Below are 12,084 nucleotides of genomic sequence, written 5' to 3' on the forward strand. Positions count from 1 at the left end.
ACATACTGTCGAAGTCGTATAATTGGATGAACGAAAGTATATTGATTAATATTGTTTTACCGTGCGATTGCGATCAGTATGCACGTAACACGTGGACGGCGCGATCGCACGATAAAATATGCACGCTTTACACATTTGCACTCTCACATTTAGTTATATATATATTTCATATTTATAATGGTTCTATTCCCCAGTGATTAATGAGCAGATGGTATTTAGTTTATAGTTATATACATATTAAGGTTATATGTACACTTCAGTGATACTTAAAGTTCAGGTTACAGGAAACATGTCATGTTTAGTATCATTTTAATCCCCTATTCATCAGCAGTTGTCCGGTTCATTTACCGAAGGGATCGCACATTGCATACTCTAGTTAGCGATGTTAGGGAATAAATGTTTAAAATGTTACTGGCTGTGTATTGTGAATAGACTAGCTTAAACTGGTTTCTGGGCGGGAGAATCATCTGGAATGTTGACCCTCACCCTTGGAGGGGGTTGTTTGAACTAGACTATGACCTGCATTACACTGGACCCTCCTAAAGCCTTGACCTATAGAAGCAAGCTACGTCATCTGCATTGTTTTCTCTGTAACACTGAGTGTATATAATACAGCTTTGCTGGTACTAGCCCAGTCATTCTCTGACCACAGTATTCTGGAGTGAAGTACTGTAGCTGGTACCAGCGGAGCGCAGCTACCGAGGGCGGGCGCAGCGGTATGTATGTATCTTTGGAATCGGCTGTACTGTATTATAATTATGTATTGAATTGCTAAAACGTTTACATCTGCTAAATAAATTGTTTGTGCTTTGGAAACACAAGAAATCGCTTAGACAATGCTTATTGTAAAACGATAAAATTACCTTAATAATACCCATGGCTGCCAGGGCATCCTTGCACGTAGAGAACCACAAGTGCAAGCATGCCCTGTCACCCAGGACCCGCTGTCACCAAGGAGAAATGTAAATAAAACAAATACACACAAGTGTAAAAATAATTTTATATGAAATAAAAACACCCCAACCCTCAAACACCTAATGGCAGCCTGGGTATGTTGGGACCTGTAGTGCACAAAATGGATTTATACATTTAATAAATTAATATTACCCCACACCCACCGGCCCAGGGGTCTGCAGTGGCCCTGTAAAGCAGACAGTGTGTCTTAAAAAGTGTGTGCAATTTACATAGTAATCCAATTTGCATGGATCTAAAAATACGTGCGACTCGAAATCCTATGTAAGTTACAGTTACAACTCTACATCAGGTCCACAGTCTTTTAATTGGAAAAGAGTTTTGTAGATCTCGATAAATATTGCACAAGTTTTTCTGCTGTCGCCACTTGTTATTGCAAAGTGTAGCTTAGGAAGGAGACTAAGTAACATCTACAAGCAGACAATTTAGATTGAAGTATACAGATAAAAGGAATTGTGGTTAAATGTCTGGAAAAACATGACTGTATATTCAGGCACTGATTCTTATAAGTTACCAGTTTGGAAATTACCTATATGTCAGCTAAGCGTATTTTCCACATATAATATCATAGCTCCCAACACTCAGAATTCCGAAAGCGTGGCAAACTAAGCCCTGTCCCTGTTACTCAAAACTCCGCACATGAACGACCAAATTCCCCCACAAATTGCCAAAATTGCTCAAAACCCACCCAATTTATGATTAGCCCCACCCCATGCCACAATAGGGCCAGTTGGGAGGTATGTAATATTGCTTCTTAAAGGTAATGCAGCATTATTGGCTCCACACAATTTTACATTGATTGTACATGTGATTTCCAACATAAAATATCATACATACAATTATTACACTTTGACAGTAGATATACTGTACATAGTGAGCCTGATTTAGAGTTAGAAGTAAATACTGCTAGAAGGTACAATTTTGCACCTTGGCAAAACCATATTGCACTACATGGGGCAAATTTAAAATGTGTGGACAAATTTGTGGAGACGTGTCCTAGCTCAACTGTAATTCATGGTGTAAAAACAACTAGCTGCCCAGTAATTGTGTGCTACATGCAAAAGCAGCCTGTATGTTCTCTGCATGCAAAAATTACCTTTGCATCCTGACTCTCTTAATGATGCCCAGTGTGCTTATGATTAGAAACAATTAATAAAAAACATGAATAGCTTGATGCATTTACTTCAAGCACCACATATAAATTAGGGATGTGCACCGGCCACCTTCAGGTTTTGGGTTCTAATGGGTTTTGCCAAAACACCCCCCTCAAGGTTTTGGGTTTTGGGTTCTGATTTTTTTTTTAAAATACATAAAAACTGCTAAATCCAGATTTTTGGTTTTTTTTTTTTCACTCCTACGCTATTATTAACCTCAATAACATTTATTTCCACTAATTTCTAGCCTATTCTGAACACCTCACACCTCACAATATTGTTTTTAGGCCAAAAGGTTGCACCGAGGTAGCTGGATGACTAAGCTAAGCGACACAAGTGGGCGGCACAAACACGTGGCCCATCTAGGAGTGGCACTGCAGTGGCAAACAGAATGGCAGTTTGAAAAGCTAGGCCCCAAAGAGCACATAATGCCAAAAAAAGAGGTGCAAGATGGAATTGTCCTTGGGCCCTCCCACCCACTCTTATGTTGGTGAAATAGGACATGCGCACTTTAACAAACCAATCATTTCAGCGACAGGGCCCACAAAACTGTGGTTGAAATGATTGGTTCGTTTGGACCCCCACAAAACGAGCTGGCAAAGAAAAAAAAAAGGTGCAAGATGGAATTGTCCTTGGGCCCTCCCACCCACCCTTATGTTGCGGAAAAAGGACATGCATACTTTAACAAACCAATAATTTCAGCAACAGGGCCTACCAAACTACTGTGGCTGAAATGATTGGTTTGTTTGGGCCCCCACACAAAAACAGCTATTCATCTCTCCCTGTACAAAGTAAACTGGCTCTACTGAGGCAAGATGTCGTCCTCATCCTCATCCTCATCCTCTGATTCCTCGCCCCCTTCAGTGTGTACTTCCTCATCCTCACACATTATCAATTCGTCCCCGCTGGACTCCACAATCACAGGTCCCTCTGTAGTCTCTGGAGGCCATTGCTGGTCTTCATTGAAGAATTGATTATTCCTTTTGATGAACATCATCTTCTCAACATTTTGCGGAAGCAACCTCCTTCGCCGCTCACTGACCAGGTTCCCCACTGCACTAAAAACTCTTTCGGAGCACACACTGGAGGGGGGACAACTCAGGTAAAATAGAGCCAGTTTGTACAGGGGCTTCCAAACTGCCTTTTTTTCCTGCCAGTACAAGTAAGGACTGTCTGCCATGTCTACTTGGATGCTGTCAGCAAAGTAATCCTCCACCATTTTTTCAATGGTGACAGAATCCAATGCAGCGACAGTAGACATGTCAGCAATCGTTGGCAGGTCCTTCAGTCCGGACCAGATGTCCTCTGCATCCCCGCCAGTGGGTCGTTTAGGAAATCTCAGCTGTTTCCTCGCAGCCACAGGTGTGGAAGAAAATGAAGGAGGAGCTGTTGCCATGTCACGGTCCACTTCAGATGACAATCTCCTGATCAGCAGGTCTTTGCACCGCTGTAGACTTGTGTCCGCCGGAAACAGAGACACAACATACGCTTTAAACCAAGGATCGAGCACGGTGGCCAGAATGTATTCCTCTGACTTTAAAAGACTGACCACCCTCGGATCCTGGCAAAGCGTACGAAGGGCTTCATCCACAAGAGCTACATGCTTTGTGGAATCGCAATGCTTTACCAGCTCCTCCCTCACTTTCTACAGCTGCTTCTGCAACAGCCTGATCAGGGGAATCACCTGACTCAAGCTGGAAGTGTCGGAACTGACTTCTCGTGTGGCAAGTTCAAACGGCTGGAGAACCTTTCACAACACGGAAATCAGTCTCCACTGCGCTTGACTCAGGCGCATCCCCACTCCTTTGCCTATGTCGTAGGTGGCTGTGTAGGCTTGAATGGCCTTTTGCTGCTCCTCCATCCTCTGCAGCATATAAAGGGTGGAGTTCCAGCACATCACAACCTCTTGTTTGAGGTGATGGCAGGGCAGGTTCAGGCATTTTTGATGGTGCTCCAGTCTTCGGTAGGCAGTGGCAGAATGCCGAAAATGTCCCGCAATTTTGCGGGCCACCGCAAGCATATCCTGCACACCCCTGTCACTTTTAAGATAATGCTGCACCACCAAATTTATTGTGTGGGCAAAACATGGCACGTGCTGGAAATTGCCCATATGTAATGCCCGCACAATGTTACTGGCGTTGTCCGACACCACAAATCCCCAGGGGAGTCTAAGTGGGGTAAGCCACTGCGGGATGATTTCCCTCAGTTTCTCTCAGAGGTTGTCGGCGTTGTGCCTCTTACTGAAACCGTTGATACACAACGTTGCCTGCCTTGGAATGAGCAGGCGTTTCGGAGATGCTGCTACTGATGCTGCTGCTGCGGAAGGCGATGCATCTACCCAGTGGGCTGTCACAGTCATATAGTCCTTAGTTTGCCCTGAACAACTTGTCCACATGTCCGTGGTTAAGTGGGCAGTGGGTACAACCGCATTTTTCAGACCACTGAGGACACTTTTTCGTACTTCTCTGTACATCACGGGTATCGCCTGCCTAGTGAAGTGGAATCTAGATGGGATTTGGTACCGGGGACACAATACCTCCATCAACCGTCTAAATCCCACACCACTGATGGCGGACACTGGACGCATGTCTAACACCAACATAGCTGTAAAGGCCGCAGTTATCCGCTTTGCGATAGGATGACTGCTGTCGTACTTCGTGCTCATGGCAAACAACTGTTGTACGGTCAATTGCTTAATGAAAGACGTAGCGGTCTTACGACTTCCCCTCTGGGTAGATGACCGACTCCCAGCAGCAACAGCAGCAGCGGCAGTAGTAGGCGTAGCGCTGCAGGATCCTCCGGAAGAATCCCGGATTGAAGAGGACTCTCCCATGTCGGTGACATGGCCTGCAGGACTATCTCCGATCCAGATCGAGGAGGATATTGTCGAGGAGGGTGTTGCTGGTGTGGATACAACAGGACCAAGGGATTTAGGTGTCCCTGGACTGCTGACGGTCCTAGCCACAGTTCCTGAACTAAACACTGAGATATGAAGGTTCTTCAGGTGACGTATAAGGGAGGATGTCCCTAGCTGGCCAAGATCCTTACCCCTGCTTATTGCAGCTTTACATAAGGTACATATGGCAATACATTTGTTGTCCGGATTGGGATAGAAATAATTCCAGACCGAAGAGGTGGATTTATTGGTCTTATGGCCAGGCATGACGATGGGCTTTTTCATCCCATGGACAACAACTGTTTCCCCCCCTAGTGCCTCATTTAAGGAAACCACATCAGCATCCTCCTCGTCAAGTTCCTCCTCAGCGCCAGCTACATCAATATCCTCCTCCTGGTGTACAACATTGACACCTTCATTATCCAAATCTGTAACTGCACTGTGGGTGATCCTTCCAGCATATGCAGAGGGCGTGCTGCAAATGGTGGAAGGAGCCACCTCTTCCCGTCAAGTGATGGGAAGGTCAGGCTTCGCAACCACCATCACCCTTGGACTCTCCTTGGGGATTGGTGATGCCATGTCTTTAGAAGGCAGAGTTGTTTGCTGTGTTTTTGATGACAGCTTAACTCTCTTAAATTTTTTAGAGTAGGGGGGAGGAGGAGGGCTTAGATCGTTGTGTGAAGCTGAACCACTAGTCATGAACACGGGCCAGGGCCTAAGCCGTTCCTTGTCACTCCGTGTCCTAAATGGCATATTGGCAAGTTTACATTTCTCCTCAGATGATTTTAATTTCTTTTTTTTGATCATGTTAGTGAACTTTGGCTTTTTGGATTTTACATGCCCTCTACTATCACATTGGGCATCGGCCTTGGCAGACGACGTTGATGCCATTTCATCGTCCAGGTCATGACTAGTGGCAGCAGCTTCAGCATTAGGAGGAAGTGGTTCTTGATCTTTCCCTACTTTATCCTCCAAATTTTTGTACTCCATTATATGCAGCACAAGAGAGCGTATCCCTAAACCACACACACCCGGCAAAGGCTTTAAAAATTATATGCGGCACAGGACAGTACCACTGGACTGGAGTTATACAGCAGTACCACTGGACTTATACTGCAGGATCAGTGAACTTTGTTATATAGCAGTACCAAAGGACTTATACTGCAGGATCAGTGAAGTTTGTTATATAGCAGTACCAATGGACTTATACTGCAGGATCAGTGAACTTTATTATATAGCAGTACCTCTGGACTTATACTGCAGGATCAGTGAACTTTGTTATATAGCAGTACCAAAGGACTTATACTGCAGGATCAGTGAAGTTTGTTATATAGCAGTACCAATGGACTTATACTGCAGGATCAGTGAACTTTGTTATATAGCAGTACCAATGGACTTATACTGCAGGATCAGTGAAATTTGTTATATAGCAGTACCAATGGACTTATACTGCAGGATCAGTGAACCTTGTTATATAGCAGTACCAATGGACTTATACTGCAGGATCAGTGAACTTTGTTATATAGCAGTACCAATGGACTTATACTGCAGGATCAGTGAACTTTGTTATATAGCAGTACCACCTGATTTATACTGCAGGATCAGTGAACTTTGTTATATAGCAGTACCAATAGACTTATACTGCAGGATCAGTGAACTTTGTTATATAGCAGTACCAATGGACTTATACTGCAGGATCAGTGAACTTTGTTATATAGCAGTACCAATGGACTTATACTGCAGGATCAGTGAACTTTGTTATATAGCAGTACCAATAGACTTATACTGCAGGATCAGTGAACTTTGTTATATAGCAGTACCAATGGACTTATACTGCAGGATCAGTGAACTTTGTTATATAGCAGTACCAATGGATTTATACTGCAGGATCAGTGAACTTTGTTATATAGCAGTACCAATGGACTTATACTGCAGGATCAGTGAACTTTGTTATATAGCAGTACCAATGGACTTATACTGCAGGATCAGTGAACTTTGTTATATAGCAGTACTACCAATGGACTTATACTGCAAGATTAGTGAACTTTGTTATATAGCAGTACCACTGGACTTATACTGCAGGATCAGTGAACTTTGTTATATAGCAGTATCACTGGACTTATACTGCAGGATCAGTGAACTTTGTTATATAGCAGTACCAATGGACTTATACTGCAGGATCAGTGAACACCGCCGAACTGAGTAACAAGAATCGCTGGGGTTATGTGAAATACCCTACCTAGTAAAAACTGGGGAGCCATTCTTGATTGAAATAAGAGGCAATGAGAATAGGTGAAACAAAACGCCAACACTTCTTGGCTTTTTTCAAGGCAAAAGTCTAAAAGCTGATTTCAATCCAAGCTCCAATGCCCGAGTGAAGATGGCGGCGGGCAGCGGGGAATAATATTAATCCGGATCTCGCGAGATCCGACGGCGGGATGATGATGTTTTGCCTCGTTCTGAGTTTTGCGTTGGGCGGGAATCCCCGAACAGTGCTCGTATCCGGGCTCGGATCGGCACTGTTCGGGGGTGTTCGGATTTCGGGAATCCGAGCCTGCTCAACCCTAATATAAATGATGTAACAACCATAAAAAAGTAACTGTTGTTTGAAAATCTCACATTCAACAAAAAAAATTGTATAAACAACTTTCAATATGGACGAAATAGAAAAAGAACAGGACACTTCCTGTATTCAGCATATTGACTGTCATATCATTCTATATCTATAACACTGAAAATCCCAAATATTTCTGGTCCTCAAATTTACCTCACCTATGTGGTGGTGTTAGTCTATCAAACCATTAAAACGGACAAGAGGTAAATTACATCACCTGCATGACAAGAATGAAAATGTTTAGCCACATTTGATGGCATCGGTATCTTTACATTCTCAGGGGGGAATTCAATTGACTCCATTACTCGTGAGATTAATGCGGCCCCCGCACTATTATCATTACTACAGTATTAGTGCGCATTATTATTGTTAGTGCGGTAATTTCAATGCTGATTTTTGCTCGCAGCTCTGACAGCCGCGAGCATAAAACCACAGTAACATTACTGTACTAACGGTAATATTGCGTGTTAATTTAATGAGTAATGCAGTCAATTGATTTCCCCCCACTTGAATCATTAATATTTACAATTATTGCAGTTCTTAAACATTTAACTGGACATCCAACTTATTGGGTGTTACATTTAGTAGAGGTGATCAAATAATAGTATTCTAGAACTTAAAATTGATTTATTTCTTTAGCAGAAAAATCTTACCAGTGATGCTAGATTTAAATTGTTTAGATAATTTAAGAGAATTAAAGCACATACAACATATAGAACCACATTTATAAGGTGTCTTGCAATGTCCTTGTGGCATCAGTGATATGGAATTAATGATAAAGGATATCCCAGATTTGCCACTCGGCACATTAGGTCAATACCTAGAGGCAGTAGTATCTGAATGTTGGTAGAGTATGACACTGGTATGTAGTAGGGTGCTCTCTAGCCACCCCAGTTCTGCCCTCTCTCCCTCATACAGTCTTAATTACTCACTGGTCTCCAACTAATTTGATTGGTGCTACTCATAATGTATGCTGCCTAGAGACCTACAAATTCTGCCTTTGTGACCCATGACCACCCATGTCTGCTACTACCTGGACAAGAAATAGATGCAGTTTATATGGAGTTTTAATTTTTAATTATATTATTCATGTTAAGTTATGCCTTAAATATAAAATCAACATGATATGTATAATTATTGCTGTGTAGTCCATTTGCATGCTAACATATTTGTGAAATCCTGATCTCCTCCCCTCTTGGAAAATATTTGTTTATGTACAGGATAGGCAGAAGCTAGAAAGATTAGTTGTTGTTTTCAATGGGATAAAACACAAGTCATTTTACAGGACATTATAAAACATCACAGAACCTCATTAGGTATTTAAGCCTGGCTTTGTTTTAGATAACAGAATGAGTAGGTGCGTAAGACAAATTGGTTTTTGGATAAATTACTTTATGCTTCTCTACATTTTTAGGTCTCTGTCCTTCGTCACCACACTCAGCTGCTTCTCCTTCCTCTTACTGGGACTGCTATTTTATGTGATTGATGTGAAACACTGGTGGGGTGGACAGCCATTCATCTACCCAGGTATAATATCTCACTATGCTTATCTCAGGGACATATGTACACTTTTATTAGATAATTGCAATATAAAAATACCTACCTCACTTATTTTTTATTATTTTATTTTCATTTATACGGTGCCCCAAAATTACAAAGCACTGTAGTGTGGGACATAAAGCCATACTAACACATGACGGAATACATGCAGCATATAAGATGAAGGGACAGGAAGATAGAAGAGGATTTCGGCCTATGGAGCTTGTCCTTTTCAGCGCGCAATAACACTGACACATTAACAAAAGTGACATATGATTTCTAGAGTTCTTCCCACCACATGATGACATAGGGAGCTGACAGTGTGACATAAGATGAACACTTCAACCAGCAGGGTTGCATAATAAATAGATGAGGCATCTAGTTCCTTCCATTTTTCTCACTGTACAATGAAATAAGGGACAGATTTGGCTGAGTCACACACTCACACATGGCCCATATTTCACTGCTTGTTGCCCCTAGTGTATTTAGTATATTAGTATGGAGCAGAGGTTATAGCACTCTTTACATAGAGAGCTCGGAAGAAACTCTTTGAGCCCATTTGACATTTATTTAGCTTGGTAAACGCTAGAATTCTGCAGCAAATTCTACAGCGTCTTATCTTTGATGTTACAAACACCATTGTGAACTGCAGTCACTCTGTTATTTTTGTAAAATGTGGGATATCTCCAAATATTTTAAGCCAAGTGAATGAAGTATCTGTTACATAAAGTTACATCATCATTTTAAAGTACTTATACATTTTTACACATGTATTTGGGTTTGTGACATTTGACTAGATTATTATAATCTCACTACTAAGAAGTAAAAATTATAATCTCACTATAAAGAAGTAAATGGCACACGTGAAAATCTGTTTAAAGGGGAACGTGGTTGCTAGAACTTTCTCTCTTTGTGGTAGCATTGTTTTCAAGCTATTTTCTGGTCAGCTATAGTTAACGGGGTTGTTTGACATAATTTCTCCTTATACATACCCTCCTACACCTTTTACAAAGCGCATAATTCCCCCCCCCCCCCAGAGCATCATTCTGTGCTTTTCAGTTATGTCTTTATATCATCAGAGTAGTTTATTTATTTTTTTCCTCCCTGGTTTACACCACAGTTCTGCTGTATCCAGAGAGCAGTTTTGTGACAAACTAATGACAAATAAGCTGTTTTGTGTTTTATTGTGGCAAATAGCAAATGTGCAGTATCTTGTCATAATACAACAGCAATAAACTTTAAAAAACATGTAAAGTCACTACTTGATATTGTCTTGCTTATCTTTTCTATATTGCATTCAGGAATGAATTCAATCTTTGTATATGTTGGGCACTCGCTCCTGGCCACATATTTCCCGTTTAACTGGGAGGTGAAGAACTGGACTTCTCATTATGAATTCCTTGCTCAAGATCTGCTTGGTACCTCCATCTGGGTGTTTGTCTCCTTCTTGCTTTACAAGCAGAAGTTCTTTTTAAAGATCTAAAAATCTGTTACCACTCTTGACACTGTACTAGTTATAGAAATGTACATTCACTGGATTTTTCCTCCAATGTTAGATTTATACTTTTGAGAAAAATGCGGTAGCAAACTGCAGAAGAAGGAATGATAACCACACACACCCCTCAGAAAATACCAACAAACCACAACAGTAAGAAAACATGTACTTTATAAAACTCTTGGGTACATGTAGTAGACATCCTACACAGTAGCACAGTGTAGCATTGCTGATCTGCACTGCTGGAACATTGGGTTCAGTTCTGACTTTAAGTGCCATTTTTGTAAAAGCTGCTGCTGCAAAATTTCATGTGAATCAAGTTTCTTGTTGGAACAGGTAGTTTTGAAAAGCTGTGATACAATCATTAGCTTTACATTGCAAGAGTAATAAATACAACAGATGAAATTCATACAACTGTTCTTGATTTGATTTACCAGAATTAATATTACTACTACTATTTACTAGTACACTATTGCTAGTAGGCTGGTTATTTATTAGGTTACCCACTGGATAATACACCTATTGATCACTGTGTGAGAATTACGATGTTCTGTTGCATTTTCTAATTCTCCTTCACATATTGATAAAGGGTTGTCTGTGGTCTTTTGCCATTGGTGCTGGTTGTGGTCAGTGATCAATCAGACTGTGCAGAACACAAACTGCAATTTATTACTACTGCCAGTTTAGAACTCCATAAGTACACTATACAGCTGTATAATTTAGCAGCTGAAACTCATAAAATGTATTGTAATTTTGATTTGGTGTACCACAATTAATATTATATGTATTAATGCTCGGGTAATTATTTTGGGGGGTTTACTGGCTTACAGACCTATTAATCACTGTGCGGAATTGCTTTCTTCTTTTGCATTTAGTAATTCTTTTTTTACAAACTTATGAAAGGGTGTTTGTGGTTTGTTGTATTTGCTAGTCTGGTCATCATCACTCAGACTTTGCATGCACATAATGATATTTAGTAATACTGAGGAATGTCAGCTGAAGTTCATATAATATATATTTACCTTAATTTGGTGTACATCAATCAATATTACTTTCATACAGTTTGATTATTATACTGGTTATTAATTTTAGATCACTGACAAGTAGTTAACATCTATTGGTCACTGTGAGAATTGTTCTGTCATAATTTTGTATGTGGAGTTCATAATTAATAACATTAATTAAACTTGCTGATACAGAAAAAATATGGTAAAAAAATACACGGCCCTTAACATGGCGGTTAATAGAAGATCAAATAGAATTTAAGCAATAAAACTGAAATCTTGGATGCAGCTACTGTATAGGTACTTTGAGCTGTCGTAGCAGAAATCCATCTAGCCTTTATGAGATTAATAAGGAGGAAAATAATAAAGCTGAAATGAGCCTTCCATGGATCAAGCAGTCTTGTGATCTG

The 12,084-nt window shown here is 40.9% G+C and overlaps 1 protein-coding gene across 1 annotated transcript in view; it reads left to right on the plus strand.

Moving 5' to 3' along the window:
- Positions 1 to 11,568, plus strand: part of LOC142095347 (heparan-alpha-glucosaminide N-acetyltransferase-like) — a 589,712-nt gene extending 578,144 nt beyond the window's left edge. The window contains exons 19-20 of the mRNA XM_075178300.1: positions 9,051 to 9,163; positions 10,477 to 11,568. Of these exons, the coding sequence (XP_075034401.1) occupies positions 9,051 to 9,163; positions 10,477 to 10,658 (295 nt within the window). The 3' untranslated portion in view covers positions 10,659 to 11,568. The remainder of the gene's footprint in view (positions 1 to 9,050; positions 9,164 to 10,476) is intronic.
- Positions 11,569 to 12,084: the final 516 nt, after the last annotated feature.

This window comes from Mixophyes fleayi, chromosome 6 (assembly GCF_038048845.1).
Source record: "Mixophyes fleayi isolate aMixFle1 chromosome 6, aMixFle1.hap1, whole genome shotgun sequence".
Classification (NCBI taxonomy): Eukaryota; Metazoa; Chordata; class Amphibia; order Anura; family Limnodynastidae; genus Mixophyes; species Mixophyes fleayi.